This window comes from Oncorhynchus kisutch, linkage group LG6 (genome assembly GCF_002021735.2).
Source record: "Oncorhynchus kisutch isolate 150728-3 linkage group LG6, Okis_V2, whole genome shotgun sequence".
Classification (NCBI taxonomy): Eukaryota; Metazoa; Chordata; class Actinopteri; order Salmoniformes; family Salmonidae; genus Oncorhynchus; species Oncorhynchus kisutch.
The window spans coordinates 82,067,264-82,085,686 of NC_034179.2; the positions used below are offsets into that span (position 1 = coordinate 82,067,264).

The 18,423-nt window shown below is 43.6% G+C and overlaps 3 protein-coding genes across 5 annotated transcripts; 2 read left to right on the forward strand and 1 right to left on the reverse strand.

Annotated features, from left to right (window-relative positions):
* Nucleotides 1–44: 44 nt before the first annotated feature.
* LOC109878669 (CD2 antigen cytoplasmic tail-binding protein 2) lies at nt 45–2,986 on the reverse strand. Of its 2 annotated transcripts, none has more exons than XM_020470880.2 (7): nt 2,868–2,986; nt 2,306–2,381; nt 1,981–2,113; nt 1,474–1,631; nt 812–1,388; nt 620–705; nt 45–370 (listed from the first exon to the last, which is right to left on the reverse strand). In XM_020470880.2, the coding sequence occupies exons 2-7, from the start codon at nt 2,378–2,380 to the stop codon at nt 260–262; spliced, it is 1,140 nt and encodes a 379-aa protein (XP_020326469.2). In that variant the 5' UTR covers nt 2,381; nt 2,868–2,986; the 3' UTR covers nt 45–259. The 2 variants fall into 2 exon arrangements, with proteins under 2 accessions (XP_020326469.2, XP_020326468.2); XM_020470879.2 differs by having other exon boundaries at nt 2,616–2,924.
* Nucleotides 2,987–3,675: 689 nt separating this feature from the next.
* pheta2 (PH domain containing endocytic trafficking adaptor 2) lies at nt 3,676–7,940 on the forward strand. 2 transcript variants are annotated; one of them, XM_031827936.1, is made up of 4 exons: nt 3,676–3,933; nt 4,189–4,297; nt 4,687–4,993; nt 5,230–7,940. In XM_031827936.1, the coding sequence occupies exons 2-4, from the start codon at nt 4,217–4,219 to the stop codon at nt 5,541–5,543; spliced, it is 702 nt and encodes a 233-aa protein (XP_031683796.1). In that variant the 5' UTR covers nt 3,676–3,933; nt 4,189–4,216; the 3' UTR covers nt 5,544–7,940. The 2 variants fall into 2 exon arrangements, with proteins under 2 accessions (XP_031683796.1, XP_020326471.1); XM_020470882.2 differs by having other exon boundaries at nt 3,696–3,933; nt 5,104–7,940.
* A 5,553-nt stretch (nt 7,941–13,493) lies between these two features.
* Nucleotides 13,494–18,219, forward strand: LOC109878686 (myosin regulatory light chain 2, skeletal muscle isoform type 2). The gene is made up of 7 exons (XM_020470897.2): nt 13,494–13,640; nt 14,356–14,454; nt 16,350–16,425; nt 16,610–16,714; nt 16,931–17,009; nt 17,116–17,164; nt 17,261–18,219. The coding sequence occupies exons 1-7, from the start codon at nt 13,638–13,640 to the stop codon at nt 17,360–17,362; spliced, it is 513 nt and encodes a 170-aa protein (XP_020326486.1). The 5' UTR covers nt 13,494–13,637; the 3' UTR covers nt 17,363–18,219.
* The last annotated feature ends 204 nt before the right edge of the window (nt 18,220–18,423 follow it).

Sequence of the window (18,423 nt, forward strand, 5' to 3'; positions counted from 1 at the left end):
AGACCTTACTTGTAGGCTTAGCAGCAGACAAGAAATAGACAATATAAAATACCAAAAGGTTTATTTTAAAACAGGAAGGCTACATACAATAAGAGATCAGATAACAGAGAATGTGGATGTGTGTGTGGGTGTGAGCGAGAGACTATCATTGGTATTTATTAGGGTCCCCATTAGCCACTGCAAACACAGCAGCTACTCTTCCTGGGGTCCACATGAAACAACATAATACATCAAATTATTAGTCAAGAACTCATCATGGTCATGTGTAAAGATCAAAGTCTAGTCTCTTGGAATTGTAGAACTGAGCGCTTCCCTGTTCAATCCTCCTGCAGTAAACACCATCTTTGAAATAGCCCTCATCCACCCAGCCCTGAAAGAGACAGAAAAGAGGGATTACTGGACAGAACCGGCCTGGCCTAATCCAGTATAACCAGGTACAGGATCATAAGGGAAGAAGGAAAATAAACTGTGACCACCAGGAAAACAGACCAGGAGCAGAATGGCAGGTACTGTTGATGTTCCTACCCTTAGGACAGTTACTAGAGCAGAAGTGCAGATACTACTGCCCTTAATTTATTGTCCAATATACTGTAATAGAAAATTGAGAGATAATTCAAACCTGCATCTGCTGACTGCTGAAGGGGCCGTAGAGTTCAGAATTCTCCTCTGTGTCCCATTTATACTCCCACATCACCTCATCACTCACTTAAGACAAACAAAATATGTTTACACATCTCAAAAGTCAACAAAAATTGCACCTGTAATAGTAGTTTGGAACCAGCTGACCGCACACCAATTTACTCTCACTAACCTGTCTCATCATCCTGATACTCTTTGTCCGGAGCTTTGACACTGTGCTTCTCGTCAATTTTGTCTGCAAACATGTCAAGCTCATCTTCCTCCTCCCCATTTAAACTCCTCCCCACTGATTGCTGCTGGCTCTTCCCTTTCAGTGTGTAGGCCAGTTTTTCATACGTCTGCTGGTATATTTCAAACACCCCACTCCCAACCAGTCTGTCTGCAAGTGCCGTGAGCCTGTCCAGTTTTTCGGTATCCCTATTTGTTTCTTCTGCTTTCCCGTTCTCTTCCCTCTGCTTTCCCTTCTTACGCCCACCTAGGCCTCCAAGCCGGCGAAGCCCTGTGGCAACAGTCTCCCCAGGTAATAGCAGCTCCAACACAGCCTCTGTGAGCTGATGCTGGCTGAAGGATGCCAGGGGGTCTTCAACTGGCTCCTTTTCCTCTTCCATGTCTTCCTCTTCGTCACTGTCTGCCTGCTTCTCCTCTCGCTGTTTCTCTTCTTCTGCCTCATCTTCATCCCCCACTCTCCTCCTCCTCTTGGCTGCCAGACCTTTCTTCTTTCGTTTAGTAGGTTGCTCTCTTATTTTCACCTAAAGAGCGAGACAAATACATTACTTCACTGTGTGTGACATTTCTGCAGTGAACAACTAATCAAATAACTAAAGACACAGTTACCCAGTCAATGTTGTCAAGCCAGTTGTCCCTGATCTCCTCATCCTTTTTGACGTAGTAGTTTCCTTCAGAGTCAAAGTGCCCTTCTTGCATCTCCTCATCCAGGTTAAAGGGTGTGATGGGAACTCCCTCGTCACAGTCAATTGTTGCCCCCTCCTGACCTAAAACAAAACATGCACTTTTAGACATTAACAGGTAGACTCAGCAATATGACAGATGCAAAAACTAAACAGCATAGTGGATCAATTTGCCAAACAGCTAAGTGTGTTGAAGTGCGATGCTCAACTTCTCTGCTGATTTGGTCCTGTGGCTACCACGTTGCAATGGGTAAGGCGAACCCATGCACATGCGCAGATACTGTGTGTGACTGTGTCAGAGGGAAGTCTTGCGTCTCACTCATCCCAATATCTGTGGTGCTGCTTGTGGCAATGCCATTTCTCAGAGTCTACCTTTAAAAAACTGTAGGGGCCAGGTCTCAGTTATGAAGACAATTAAATTGGTAAGACAAACCTTCCACATCGTCACTGGCCAATATGTTGTATTTGCTGCTCTTATCTCCATCTTCTTCCTCGTCCTCCTCGTCACTGTCCAGAGAATGTTTCCCCTTGAACCTGGAGCCCGGCCCAACCACGTCCTCACATAACTGGTGAGATCCCAGGTGAGATAGCAAAGCAAACGGGTCAGTATAGAAAACCCTCAAACAAATGCCTCTAGCGAACACAAGTAACAAAGATTATTACATCAAAAAGCATATGTAATTATTATGTCCCACTCTATGCCGTTAAAATTTAATGTAGCACTGTACTGATCTGAGAACAAGTGTTTGTGGCAGCACCTTTTTCTTTGGAACGTCCTCATCCAACAACTCTCCACCATCGCCGTCCCCAAACGTGACTTTTCTTTTTGACATTCTGTTGATGACAGAAGAGAAAACAAATCTAAATGTACATGTTTGTAGTATACATGTCTACATATTACTGTACCCTAATGAATCAAACGGAAGCAATCTAATTAGCAAACGTTAGCTAACTACTGCGCTAGCTAACGTTAACTAATGTTAGTTAGCTAACCATTTACTGAAGCTTTTGAATAAGTATGTTATCAATATTTAAGCGACTACACTATTCCACGTGACGTTAACTTACGTGATACGATTATCTCCACAATAGTGTGACTACTACAGCTATAGCTTGCTAAATTAGTTTTGTTTTGCTAGCTGACTAACGTTAAGATACTAGCAGGTACCAAGAAAACAACGACACATGCAGAGTTAGTAACGTTAAAGGTGCGTAAGTTAGCTAGCTTCACAACACTTTGCGTGCATCTGAGTATGGATAAGGATAATTAAAAATACAACATGTATCTAAATGCAGATATCTAAGGAAAACAAAAACTACCTCGCTAGCTACTAGCTATCGATACGAAAAGTCTGCAAGCGCCATTCAACTAAACAGGAAGTGATGTCGAACTTGATGCGTACAGTTCTGCGGCATGTTCAAGAGGTGCCACGGTCTCAAAAAGTTCTCTAAACAATTCAAAACGTTCAGCACCAGAACGGGGTGTATTCAGAGTGTGTTAATTTCGAAGTGTTTAAATGTTTTGTAACGTATCTATCTCCATGTTAGGGCATTTCATGGGTGTTGGGGGGGGGGGGGGGTATTTGCATCTAGACACCAATTTATTGAAGGTCAATGACACTCCTCCTTTTCTTAGGAGCCTTGTGTTGTTACTATGTTTAGGTAAGCCACATAGTATTTTTATAATCTTTGGGCTTCTATGATTTCAGTGCCAGCACAAGTTTTCCCTTGGTCGAGGTCAGATAACTGTTATTGTTCTCTAGTCCTTTTTTGTTTTTGTTGTTCATAAAAATGCTTAATTTAAATAGGTTAAAAACTGCAATGATAAAGCTCTGGTTATGTGGCTCTGGCCCTCATAACCACTCATGTTAATGTAGTGGTGCTATAGGGTCCAACTAGGCCTTAATGAGAGGATTCATTCTTGGTTATGAATCGATCACCAGAGGAAGTAAGGAACATTTAATCAACTTCAAGAACACATTTAATACAATTTGATATAGTAAGACTTTTTTCTAAAGCATATCACTGAGGAAATTATCTTAACATTTTACACAGAACAGGGAAGTGAGGATGAACACCCCCTCAATGTATACTATCTGGGTAGTAGGTGTGGACTTAAGCGTAGAGGGGAAAGAGAATATTGTGTGTCAGGGTTTTGTTTCCAGGAAGTGGGTTGAGTTATTTATATTTCAACACTTGTCCTCTAGTACCCATGGGAGGACCTGTGTTCGTAACCTGAAACTTTATATTTAAACAATGTCTTATTCTAGATGTGTTGCAGTGAACACAAACTACTGTGGGAATTAGACTGAGAGGAACAAGTGAAGGTTTATGGCAGAAAATCTAAAACATATACAATTGGATGGATAGAGAGTGACCCTGAGAGGTAAGCTTGGATGACACATTACTCCTCCGCTAGACTGGCAAGAGATAGAGGTGGAAATTGTGTGTAGATTTAAGATCATTGTCATAAAGAGTGGACTAGTTGAATACAGGATGATGGCAACTGGTTACTGGCAATGTTGCTTTACTGGTGAAAAAGAAAGGAGGTATTATGACAGACAAACAAGGCTCAAATGTTATGTGTTTGTACTACTGGTGCTGGATTGATATTATCAAGGATGCCTTTCATCCTCTAAAGGATCCTCTCTTTGTTGGAGAACGTTGTAATGAAGATCCATGAGAAGATTTTAACCCATTACCTATCCTGCACCTCACCGATAGATAAAGAAGGATATCTCTACAAAAAGGTATTGTAAAACTTGACAGACACAGGCAAGAGCCAAATTACAATATCAATATGCTGTGAGATTATGTTATAGCACAGTCTCCTCTTGGCCTTTTGCGTTTCCCTGCCTAATAATAATTATATCTCATTTGATATTTGAAGCTACTTTATTATTATCAATGTCACCCCCCCCCCCCCCTCTATTTATAAATCACTGACATAAATAGAACATTGAAATGGAGGGCTTGTATAATGGCACTCATTTGGGTAAAATTATCTCTGTATTTATCTCTGTATCTATTCTCTCACTCTTTACAACTTCCCTTCATCAAAATATTGTAACTTACTCCTCCCTATCTCCATCTTTCACCCCACCACCCTGGCATCCTCCTCTTACACATACCACATCAGAAAGAGAGGACCTCCTCCTACCAGAGGCGCTGGTTTGTCCTGAAAGCCAATCTCCTGTTCTACCAGGAGCGTCCGGCAGATCGACACCTGCTGGGGGTTATTGTCCTAGAGGGCTGTGCTGTCCAGCGCTGTGAGTCTGAGGGAGGACTGTTTGCCTTCTCCATGGTGTTCAGAGGTTCAGGGCTGAAAACCTACGGGCTTGCTGCTGAGGACCAGCTGGGCCAGGAGAGCTGGGTCAAAGCCCTGCTCACAGCCAGCCACTGTTACCTTTCACTGCTGGTCAGAGACCTGGGGAAGCAGTACGAAGGTGAGTGTGTGGAGAAAGTGTGGTGTGTGTGTGTGTATTGTTGTATTCATGCTTCAAAAATATGTGTTCCTTTCCAGCCTCTCAACCTGTAATCTTTTGTCACTAAGCAGAGGCTAAACGCCAAGCTGGCCCTGCTGAATCCCATCAACGAACCACTGTGACTGGTCCAGGCTCAATGTGCCTTACCCAATCCATGACTTACCTGAACTCATGCTCCTCCTCCTTCCTCATGCCAGGACCAGAGAGGAGAGAAGGGGGAAGCCACAGTGCCAGTAATCTATTACAAGCCCCTCCAATCCCCAGCAAAGTCATCAATAAGAGGTCCCCTAAGCATTGGCCCAAGAGAAACGCACATGTCACACCTATAAATGGACCAGCACCACCATATGGGGAATGGCCACAAGTGGACTTTGATCCTCTAGAGGATTTCACCAAGCTACATGATTACTATGGAGAGGAGGTGAAGCAGCTGAGAGCTGATTGGCTGATGAGGCGGCAGGAGGAAGAGGAGCACCTTGAGGAGGATCTCATTGACCTGAGTGAACACTGACCCACAGAGATCAGACAGTCACCACTCTGGTTATTTTGATGAGGACTTTGGTGTGAATGCCAGTAATCTGAAATAAGAAAGTGCCTTTATAATTTGAGGAACTAGAGCATTAAAGAAGAACTAGTCACCTGTGTATACATCATGATAGGATAATAGTCCTATGAGGTTGATGGTGAGCCTAAAAATGTCTTGTCACTAAGCAGAGACTCATCATCAAACTCATAAGAATTTCACCCATGGGTGGTGTTGCAAACAACCAGATGCATCCGGTTGTCAGGGATACAGCCCTGATGTGGGAACTCTGCTTGGGTGTTTCTTTTGTGCCTGCTACGTTAGGTTATAGGACTATAATCAGCTCATGCTCATACACAGGTGACTGGTTCCTCTTAAACACTCTAGTTCCTCAAATGATAGTCACTTTCATATTTCAGAGTACTGGCACTCTTACTGGTTTGTCTGTTACTGTTTGTAAATGATCATTAAAATCACTGGTATATTTTCTAGGTAATATTAATGTTAAATGTGAAGCTTATCTTTCTGTCAGCAATCAGGGTAGTTATGCAATATTGAAGCAAAGAGCTTCCAGTCGAAGCTCGCATCTACTACAAGACCATGGTGCTTACCTACGGAATAGCAAGATAAACTGCCCCTCTCTACCTTCAGGCTATGCTCAAAACCTACACCCCAACCCGAGCACTCCGTTCTGCCACCTCAGGTCTCATGGCCCTCCCACCCCTACAGGAGGGCAGCTCCCGATCAACCCTGTCCAAGCTCTTCTCTGTCCTGGCACCAGGACAGAGAAGTGCTCTGTCCTGGTGGGGGAAGCTAGGACAGCAGAGTCCCTGCCCATTCTCCACAAACATCTGAAACCCTCTTAAACAGTAACTTAAATAAACAGTATCCTCACCTCGACCCCCCCCCCTAAAAAAAACAACAACACAGCAACACTTCATCAGCACTTGACCCCCCTTCCAGCTCTGCTTCTACCGATAGCTATGTTATTGAGGAAATATGTACTTTATATGCCTGTGATTATGTGGTTGTCCCACCTTGCTATCTTAAGATGAATGTACTGACTGTAAGTAGCTCTGGATGAGAGCGTCTGCTGAATGACTCAAATGTAAAACGTAAAAACATCCTTGTGATGTGTTAAACTTCATATATATTGATGTGTTGTTACACACTGTCAAGTAAAGGCTTCACATCCCGGTTTAACAAAATAATAAGTTACAGTGCAGCACTATATAATTAGGTGTATATCCTTCATGTTAAATGTATCCATTATTTTTAAGCAACTTTAATGCGCCAAAGGTTGATGCAGCTCAGCCATGCTGTACCACCAGAGGGTGCTACAAACACTAGCTGTGAATTAAACCATTAATGTCCACTGATTAAAAAGTGTGACAAGACTCAGTTTAATTCAATCATCATATTGTTATAGAGAGAGACATAAGTATCAAAGAGCCCTCTCTGGTATTGCCCTGATGAGACATCCATCCACCAGCCAACATGTAACACATTCAGTTGAGCTAATATTAACAGGATCAATGTAGTCTCTCATGACAGATGTGAGATTTGGATCTGAGTTCTGAGATAAGGATATATGAGGATTAATATAATGTACACTAGTGAGACACCAGTGGTAAAATAAACAAGTTACATATTTAAGAATATCAGATCAACGGATCAAACTGAAGTTCACACGGTGGCAGGTATCCTAGCGGTAAAGAGCATTGGGCCAATAACCCAAAGGTTGCTGGGTCGAATCCCTGAGCTGACTAGGTGAAACATCTGTGAATGTGCCCTTGAGCAAGGCTCACATCCATATATGCTCTGGGTCAGCTAAAAGTTGAAACTTTAACCTTTTAAGTTGAAGTGTGAAAGTGGTTTTCTATGTGCGTCTCAAAGATGAGACTTTGGCTTCACCACATAGCAGAAATTCATACCAATCATCTAGAATGTGATAGATTTGTCCAGGGGAGTGTGGAAGTGTGTCACCTTACACAAAGCACATACATCTGTATATTAACACCTCCTCACACTGTGACAGGATATAAACAAGCCATAAGGTGTAACCCAGGGCTGTTCAATTCCCTTCCTGGAGGGCCAAAACACTTTGTTTCTACCTGGTACTTAATCGCACTCACCTGGTGTCCCAGGTCTGAATTAGTCCCTTATTAGAAGGAGAGGATGAAAGTCAGAAGTATTTCGGCCCTCCAGGACCGACATTGAACAGCCCTAGTAATCTGTCTTATAATAAAGTAGGCTATGTGCACTCTATATAAGGAAGTATGGGGTCCTGTTACGGAACTGTGGGTAGATAATGTATGGTACACCATATGACCAAGCATCCTTGAATGTAACTTCCCTGGTTAAATAAACTAAAGGATAAAGAAACATGACTTTACTTTACAGTTTACCATGGCAATAACAAGGCAGATCAGAGGTCATAGAACAACACAGACAACCGACGGCAGGTTACAGGCCCTACCCTAGTCTCCCAACACTGGGGAAGCTTCTCACCTGTCTGGCGGCACTTTGGGTTTAAGTTGTTTAAAATAAAATAAAAGACACCAGACTGGGATATATAAAAATAACTAGATGAGTGGATGAACTATGGATGGACAGTTTTAAAATTGATGATGTGTGTGTGTGTGTGTGGGTGGGGACAAGTTTCCTTTGCTATTTTGGTCTTTCTCAGCTGTCCCTCATATATATTCTCCTCAGAGCTCCTTCTGCACCCTCAGTCCCCCTCCCTGTGATCCCCTCCAACATGGCATTAGGAGTGAAGCACTTGAGGAAGGAGAGAGAGCACTGTGTGTGTGTGTGTGTGTGTGTGTGTGTGTGTGTGTGTGTGTGTGTGTGTGTGTGTGTGTGTGTGTGTGTGTGTGTGTGTGTGTGTGTGTGTGTGTGTGTGTGTGTGTGTGTGTGTGTGTGTGTGTGTGTGTGTGTGTGACTATCCTTCTGAGTCCTCAAGGAAAAATGCTATTTTAGGCTTACAGGTTAGGTTTTGGGTTACAATTGGGGTTAGGGTTACAATTAAGGTTAGGAGTTATAGTTATATATGTTTAAGATTAGGGGTTTAGGAATAAAGTTAGGGTTACGGTTAGGTTCAAGGTTAGGGTAAATCGTTTTTAGGATGGGAATCAATTCTTTGGTCACCACAAGGATAGCAATATAAAACTGTGTGTGGGAGGGGGGGGCTGTCTGACTTTGTGTATGGCACTATGAAAACAAATAAAAGTGTGTGCATCACTAAAGTAGGATCTCTAATAAAACCTAGGAGAAAAAAGGGCATTGGTCAGAAGTTAACAGTGCCTCAAGTTTCTTGGGTTTTTGCCAAAGGTTAACAACCTGAGGTTGGTTTTAGGGAGTATAGTTTCTTTAGCACTCCTGCCACTGATGGGAAAACCTCTTAACAGGACCCTTGTGCTAATCAAATTAGCCAAATAAAAAAAATCCCCATAAAATTCTGTCTGTTTAAGCTTGAGATATCTGAATTGTTTTGGGATGGGCTGCGTCTCCAATCCATCGCATTCGCCGATGTCGGCCTTCTGCATCTGCAGTGGAAAGTGACGGAGCCATAGCGGTGTTTGTCAGTCTTCTTGCAAAAATGTCTGTAGCATCCAATTAATATTACCCCACCATTGAAAGCTGTGACTCTCATGAACACTTACAAATTGTTGTTTGGCTCTACGACACCCACAAGCCTTTATTTATTTCACCTTTATTTAACCAGGTAGGCAAGTTGAGAACACCTTTATTTAACCAGGTAGGCAAGTTGAGAACAAGTTCTATTTTCAATTGCGACCTGGCCAAGATAAAGCATAGCAGTTCGACACATACAACAACACAGAGTTACACATGGAATAAACAAAACATACAGTCAATAATACAGTAGAAAAATAAGTCTATATACAATGTGAGCAAATGAGGTGCGATAAGGGAGGTAAAGGCAAAAAAAGGCCATAGTGGCAAAGTAAATACAATATAGCAAACACTGGAATGGTTGATTTGCAGTGGAAGAATGTGCAAAGTAGAAATAATGGGGTGCAAAGGAGCAAAATAAATAAATACAGTAGGGGAAGAGGTAGTTATTTGGGCTAAATTATAGATGGGTCATGTACAGGTGCAGTAATCTGTGAGCTTCTCTGACTGCTGGTGCTTAAAGCTAGTGAGGGAGACATGAGTCTCCAGTTTCAGAGATTTTTGTAGGTCGTTCCAGTTAATGGCAGCAGAGAACTGGAAGGCGGCCAAAGGAGGAATTGGTTTTGGGGGTGACCAGAGAAATATACCTGTTGGAGCGCGTGCTACAGGTGGGAGATGCTATGGTGACCAGCGAGCTGAGATAAGGGGGGACTTTACCTAGCAGGGTCTTGTAGATGACCTGGAGACAGTGGGTTTGGCGACGAGTATGAAGCGAGGGCCAGCCAACGAGAGCATACAGGTCGCAGTGGTGGGTAGTATATGGGGCTTTGGTGACAAAAAGGATGGCACTGTGATAGACTGCATCCAATTTATTGAGTAGGGTATTGGAGGCTATTTTGTAAATGACATCGCCGAAGTCGAGGATCGGTAGGATGGTCAGTTTTACGAGGGTATGTTTGGCAGCATGAGTGAAGGATGCTTTGTTGCGAAATAGGAAGCCAATTCTAGATTTAACTTTGGATTGGAGATGTTTGATGTGGGTCTGGAAGGAGAGTTTAGTCTAACCAGACACCTAGGTATTTGTAGTTGTCCACGTATTCTAAGTCAGAGCTGTCCAGAGTAGTGATGCTGGACGGGCAGGCAGGTGCAGGCAGCAATCGGTTGGAAAGCATGCATTTAGTTTTACTTGTGTTTGATGCCCTTCCATTCGATACAAGAAAGCTCAGGAAATTACAAGACTCATTTAAAATGTATTTCCTGAGCTTTCTTGCATCTTTCAGATATAGGACAGACACTTTTAAAACATACTTCCTTTTTTTGCCATGTATGAATATCATTCAATGCGTTTCTATGGGCTAATAGCGAAAGGCCAAATTCAATGTTCCATCAAATAATAAAATACTGTATATATACACACACACACACACACATTACACAGGAGGCTGCTGAGGGGTGGATGGCTCATAATAATGGCTGGAACGGCATGCATGGAAGGGCATCAAACACATGGAAACCATGCGTTTGATACCATTCCATTTAATCCGCTCCAGCCATTACCACAAGCCAGTCCCCCCCAAATTAAGGTGCCACCAACCAACTGTGAAATATATACACATACTGTAACTGGTCAAAAGTTTGGACACTCATTCAAGGGTTTTTCCTTTATTTTCTACATAATAATATATAAAATGCCTAGAGAGTGCAAAAGTGTCATCAAGGCAAAGGGTGGCTACTTTGAAGAATCACAATCACAAACATAAAATATATTTTGATTTGTTTAACACTTTTTTTGGTTACTACATGATTTCATATGTGTTATTTCATAGTGTTGTCTTCACTATTATTCTACAATGTAGAATATAGTAAAAAATAAAGAATAACACTGGAATGAGTAGGTGTGTCCAAACTTCTGACTGGTACTCTATATACAGTGCATTCAGAAAGTATTCAGACCCCTTGACTTTTTCACATTCTGTTACATTACAGCCTTACTCAATTTTTTTTTAAACTATATCCTCAATCTACACACAATACCCCATAATGAAAAAGCAAAAACAGATTCTTAGAAATGTTTTCAAATTTATTCCAAATAAAAAGCTGAAATATAACATTTACTTAAAGTATTCTGACCCCTACTCAGCACTTTGTTGAAGCACCTTTGGCAGCGATTACAGCTTCGAGTCTTCTTGGGTATGATCCAACAAGCTTGGCACACCTGTATTTGGAGTTTCCCCATTCTTCACTGCAGATCCTCTCAAGGTCTGTCAGGATGGATGAGGAGCGTCTCTGCACAGCTATTTTCAGGTCTCTCCAGAGATGTTTGATTGGGTTCAAGTCCGGGCTCTGGCTGGGCCACTCAAGGAAATTCAGAGACTTGACCCAAAGCCACTCCTGCATAGTCTTGGCTGTGTGCTTAGGGTCGTTGTCCTGTTGGAAGTTGAACCTTTGCCCCAGTCTGAGGTCCTGAGCGCTCTGGAGCAGGTTTTCCTCAAGGATCTCTATTTTTCTTTGTTCATCTTTCCTTCAAATCATGACTGGTCTCCCAGTCCCTGCTACTGAAAAATATCCCCACAGCATGATGCTACCACCACCATGCTTCACCGTAGGGATGGTGCCAGGTTTCCTCCAGACGTGACGCTTGGCATTCAGGACAAAGAGTTCAATCTTGGTTTCATCAGACCAGAGAATCTTGTTTCTCATGGTCTGAGTGTCTATAGGTGCCTTGTGGCAAACTCCAAGCGGGTTGTCATGTGCCTTTTACTGAGGAGTGTCTTCCGTCTGGCCACCATAAAGGCCTGATTGGTGGAGTGCTGCAGAGATAGTTGTCCTTCTGGAAAGTTCTCCCATCTCAACAGAGGAATTCTGGAGCTCTGTCAGATGGACCATCGGGTTCTTGGTCATCTCCCTGACCAAGGCCCTTCTCCCCAGATTGCTCATTGGCAGGGCAGCCAGCTCTAGAAAGAGTCTTGGTGGTTCCAAACTTCTCCATTTAAGAATAAAGGAGGCCACTGTGTTCTTGGGGACCTTCAATGCTGCAGAATTTGCAGTGCCTCGACTCAGTCCTGTCTCTGAGCTCTACGGACGGTTCCTTCAACCTCATGGCTTGGTTTTTGCTCTGACATGCACTTTCCACTGTGGGAACTTATATAGACAGGTGTGTGGCTTTCCAAATCATTTAACACAGGTGGACTCCAATCAAGTTGTAGAAACAACTCAAGGATGATCAATGGAAACAGGATGCACCTGAGCTCCATTTTGAGTCTCATAGCAAAGGGTCTGAACACTTATAAGGTATTTAAACAAAAAGTTTAATACATTTGCTAAAATTTCAACAATTTTTAAAATTCTCTTTGTCATTATGGGGTATTGTGTGTAGATTGACGAGGGGAAAAAATGTATGTAATCCATTTTAGAATAAAGCTGTCAAGGGGTTTGAATACTTTCCGAATGCACTGTATATATATATATATATAAATATGATTTGTTTTATTATTATTATTTTATGAAACATTGAATTTGGCCTTTTCCTATTAACTCAGATATATACCACTAGAGGTCCTTAAATTCAAAATCAAACAGCCGAATGGTCCTTGGTATAACCATCTTACAACTCCATATGTTAGCCTAATAGAAACCCAGGCTCGGGCCCTTAGACTCTAGAGGGATTATGGGAGACCTCACTACCGCCACCAATTAACACGGTCTAATATACACAAACACTGTACCAGAGTGTTCCCAAAATATTCCAAATATTGATGCAGAGACAGTATTTTATGTAATGACATTACACATGCATGCTGGACAGTGCAGTGCCATGCAAAATGTGAGAAGGCCGTTTCAATTGCCTGTGGACATCGCTGGACATATGAATATAGAAAGTATAGACAGAGAAGTATATCTACCCATGCACATGCACATGCATCAAAATGTACATTTCAAGTCACTAATAGCACAAAATGTGTTTATTTAAGCCTTTAATATTGTAATGGAAAAACTAAAGTCAATGATAGGTTGATGTGCCACACTGAAGGGTGATGGTGATGGAGACTATGGAGGGGTGGGACGGTGCCAAGATGTGTCCAGCCAGCCAGCAGTCCATCAAGCCTTTTACGTCCTGAATGTCCATATTAGTCCACGTGGGACACTAAACGTATGGCCTGGTCCCTGTTGTATCGGGTTCCCTTCATTCCAAGACTCCTGGGTCTATTTCTGATCTCCTGTAAGGTGATAGCTTGTCCCTCATTCTGCCTGTCGCTTAACTTTTGCTTCAAACTCATCCCTCCCTCTCTCTCTCTCTCTGCCTCTACAAATCCAAACTTGAGGCTGTGGCTAAAGTTAGCGCGGTCTACAGAGGTATATAAGCCCCCGAGGATAGGGGTTTAATGCGGCTTCACATCAGTATCTTCTCTTGTTGACCATCCAAACCTCCATACATACCGTCTCGAGATGGTGAGTAACACCGGTCCTGACTTTCTGACTGCTTACCTGTCCACTACTCTGTGTGCTGTTGATGGGAACCTCCAGGAACAACACAGCATTCCCAGATTTTCTTGTTTTTCTATTTTAAGCTTTTTTGCTAGATTGAAAAAGACATTTTGGAACTTTTTAAAACTCAACTGTACTTTGGACATTTTTGGGTGGTGACATTTTTAGACATTTTGTGTAAAGCTGTTCCTGGATATGCAATATCATTCACAGGATCTAAACATTTTGTTAACACTTTATTAACAACATTTATATAGAAGATGCTGTAAAAGTTTAGCTACATGAGGATAATTCATGTTTTAATACATCCACATTCAAAAACACTGTCCTCTGTCCTGAGCCAGAGGAAGATTGTACCTGAACTGTTCTGAGAACATTTCAAGAGCTAGGTAGTAAGGGATGTTAAACTACATTTAAGACATAGTGGCAGGATTTAATGGTGGACCACACATATTCACCCCACATCACACTGATAGTCAGATCAAAGACTGTAACGCTAGATGGCGGCCGGAACAGTGTACTGGACCTACACACAAGGACATCCTTTCAACTGTCGCTGACCAGGAACAGCTTGACACTGAAGTCAAATGTCACTAATTGGCCTCCTGAGGGCTACAGCTGCAGGATGAACAGACCTAGAAGGTCCAGTTGTTAAGCAGTTGATGTGTTTGTCCTTCAGGCACCCAAGAAGGCCAAGAGGAGGGGAGCAGCAGCAGAGGGCGGTTCCTCCAACGTGTTCTCCATGTTTGAGCAGAGCCAGATCCAGGAGTACAAGGAGGTGAGGATTTCTTAACACACTGTGCAACACCTCATCACTTTTACACCTTAAAATGTCAATGGGATAGATTTCCTTTCAACTCCCTATCTGGGCTGAGGGTGAGTGGCTCTAGTCTGGCCACCAGTCAGTTTCATTGTAACCTAATTCTGCTGTAGAGTGGCTGAAATAGTTGCTTACGCTGAAACAGACATGCACAGCGGCTAAATTGATACTGTTATAAACATGAGTCAATCATGATGTACTGTTTTTCCTTGTTTCATTAAAGGAGCGAACCCCAAATTAGATTGTGGGGACTGGCCTCTGATTGGTAAATTCTCAGTGCAGTTGCTATTTTGTCTGCCCCCTCCCCCCTCTGAAGTTTCTGTAACCTTTTGGAGCTCTCCAGGCCTCCCTCTCGTCTGAGCCTTCAGCTGTCACTCAACCTCTCATCTTAAGTCCTCTGCTGCTGAGGGCTGTATGTTTAAGTATGGCAGGACAACTGGGCCCTGGCTGGCACTCTGCACACAGAGGAGAGGGGAAGGGCAGTGAGGGGGACGGGGATGAATGGGGGGTGACTGGGGGGGGGGGGGGGGGGACGGACAGGTGGGGACAGAGTGAAACAGAAGGGGTGGGGGGTGGCACCTTCTTGAGCTTCTGATAAGGTCTAGAGTTTGGAAGGCAGGATAGTGTACCTGATTATGAGGAGAGGAAGGTTGGAGAGGTGAACGGTATGTAGATGAAAGACGGAGGGTAGAAAGTGGAAGGAGTGTAGGGAAGGATACTGTGTGTATGGAAGGATGGATAAGGTCAGGAAATAGGGATCTGGCAGTAGGTGGGAGATTATATATGATAGTATGTGTTTTCAAAAGTGCTGTCAAGGAATATGGGCACAGACTTGACGGAGGGAATTCTTGCTGCTGTATGTGATACAGACTTCTTAAGTTTCACTTGGGGAATGTCTGACATCATCATTGGGACAGTCTTAACACTTTGTAAGGATGGGGGGAGTGTGTGCATGTGTGTGAGTCAGGAAGATGGATTACCAGATGCTTTTTAAAGTTCAAGATCAACCATGGGGGTCCTCTTGGGTTTCATAGACATAAGAGATGAGGTCCAGAGACAGGCTGGGACAGTGGAAGAAGGATTTAACAGGTGTAACTTAATGAGCTCTCCCTAAATGAACTTGTAAGAATTTCAATTTCTTCTGTTCTTTTTAGGTCTCGCCTAACAAGGGTTACATAGCATTGTGCCATAAATAGGCAGCACCTGGCACTTAAATGACCATAGTTGACAGAGGTGTCTCTAAGTTGTATGGAGTGCACATGCTACCCACGTCCCACTACGCACAGGACTGAACCCCCCCTCCTCCATGTCCCACTACACACAGGACTGAACCCCCCCTCCTCCATGTCCCACTACACACAGGACTGAACCCCCCCCCCCCCCTCCATTTCCAACTACACACAGGACTGAACCCCCCCTCTCCTCCATGTCCCACTACACACAGGACTGAACCCCCCCTCCTCCATTTCCCACTACACACAGGACTGAACCCCCCCCTCCTCCATGTCCCACTACACACAGGACTGAACCCCCCCCCCCTCCTCCATGTCCCACTACACACAGGACTGAACCCCCCCCCTCCTCCATGTCCCACTACACACAGGACTGACCCCCCCCCCCCCCTCCTCCATGTCCCACTACACACAGGACTGAACCTCCCCCTCCTCCATGCCCCACTACACACAGGACAGAACCCCCCGTCCTCCATGTCCCACTACGCACAGGACTGAACACCCCTCCTCCATGTCCCACTGGGGATGACAACTTGGCAGACTCTGGTGACTGGTGTTCATGTCATGTCAGACATTCTCTGTCTTCCTCACTTCTTCCCTCCCTCCTTCCCTCCTTCTCAGGCTTTCACAATCATTGACCAGAACAGAGACGGTATCATCAGCAAGGATGACTTGAGGGACGTGCTGGCCTCAATGGGTGAGCAAGGGTTACATTTAAGACCTTTTAAGATTCTGAGGACATATTATGTGACTGATTTGTCTTAAAAGTGTGCCTTAGTATGTCCACAATGTCCTATATGTACTGTATATGTGTGTGTGTGTGTGAGAGAGAGAGATAGATAATGGTGCTAGCTAACCTACACTCCCTCCCTGCTCTGTAGGCCAGTTGAATGTGAAGAATGAGGAGCTGGAAGCTATGGTCAAGGAGGCCAGCGGCCCCATCAACTTCACCGTCTTCCTCACCATGTTCGGAGAGAAGCTCAAGGGTGGGTCTATAACTCACTGTACTTGCTTGCTCTATTTATGTTCCACAATCTCATTTCTTGGTTTGACTCTGTTAGGCTCACTGTCTAACTTGTTATAACCAGGTTATAATCGCTTCAAAGTGTTAGTTGCTTTCAAAGTACACTTCCATATCTGAGGACATTGCATGTGTCTTGCTGTCAGTGTAACATGCCTGACTGGCGCTCTGTGTGTCTCAGGGGCTGATCCCGAGGATGTCATCGTTAGTGCTTTCAAGGTCCTGGACCCCGATGCTACCGGTTTCATCAAGAAGGACTTGTGAGAATATTTCCTTCCTTATTTTACAGTTGTAGTAATGAGTGCACTCCATAACAGAATCCACAGCTTCATGAATGTTTCTGACTTTGTCTCCCTCTCTCTCTAGCCTTCAGGAGCTCCTGACCACTCAGTGCGACAGGTTCTCTGCAGAGGAGGTGAATACATTTCTAATCATTCAGTTTGAATATCATCATGATCTCTCGTTGTCCCTTGACTTGGCGAGTGGCTGACCCTTCTTCTCCTCCCCTCAGATGAAGAACCTGTGGGCTGCCTTCCCCCCAGATGTGGCCGGCAACGTAGACTACAAGCAAATCTGCTACGTCATCACACACGGAGAGGAGAAGGAGGAGTAATGAAACAGACAGAAGAAAAGAAAACAGCCTCCCTTGCCATTCTACCTTCCTGCTCCTCTCTTCATCCTTCTATTCTCTCATACCTTCCTTCTCTTTGTGTACTCATGTGCTCTGTCTCTCACTCACATAAATTCTCTAAAAGACTCGTCTCTACTCAAGAAATTTGTGTGAGAGTGGGTGCTCATGGGTTGTCTGTTTGTGGGGATATGGGATTATTTTCAATAAAAATGATCTTTTAACATCTCCATCTCTTTCTCATCCACTTTCCCTTCCCTTAACCCTCTTCCTCCTTTTCATCTCTTACTCATATCTATCGTTGGTTGTTTCCCCAGTCTCTCTGTTAGAAGAAATGCACACAGCAAGTCGTATTACACTGCTGTGGTATGGATGTGTAAACCCCAAGGTGAAAAGGAGCACCAGTCTTTGCCTCGGCTGCAACAGCTCAGAGGTTAGACCTGGAAGTCCTTTCACTCCCCCTTAATTTAACCCTCAGGTGGGCAAATAAACCAAACAGAGGGATATCGATCTATAAATATTGTAGATGTTATCTCCTGTAGATAAATTGGGAAAATAGGAGATATTCTAAGAAGGAATGAGGCTAGAGAAAAACATGGTCTCCTTAAAGTGACGGCTACGTTTTTCTCAAGAAGTGAAAGGCTGCTCGAGAGAAGAGAAAGGACCCAAAGAAAACACTTGTCTTCCCCTCCTTTCCCTCCTCCCTTTCCTCCTTTACTTCTACCTCTTTGTTTTCTATAAGCTCCTTTGTTTTCTGCACCTGGACTAGCTTTAGTCTACCAGAAACTCCTCTGTAACGAATAAAAGGGACTAACTGTGAATAAAAACTCTTATCTTTTGTACACTAGTGTCTCTGTTCATGAGTGGTTCTGATAGAGTGGGATTGAGAAACAACAGGGCTGGTGTGGGTGTATTTGCTGTGCTGTGTGCATTGGGGGAAGAAATACAAATTCTGAGACACCACCAAAATCTTATCAGCAGACTAGGCCCATTTGTAAAGACAGCAAAAATACACCTTTACTGCCCCCTGCTGGACGATAGATTGT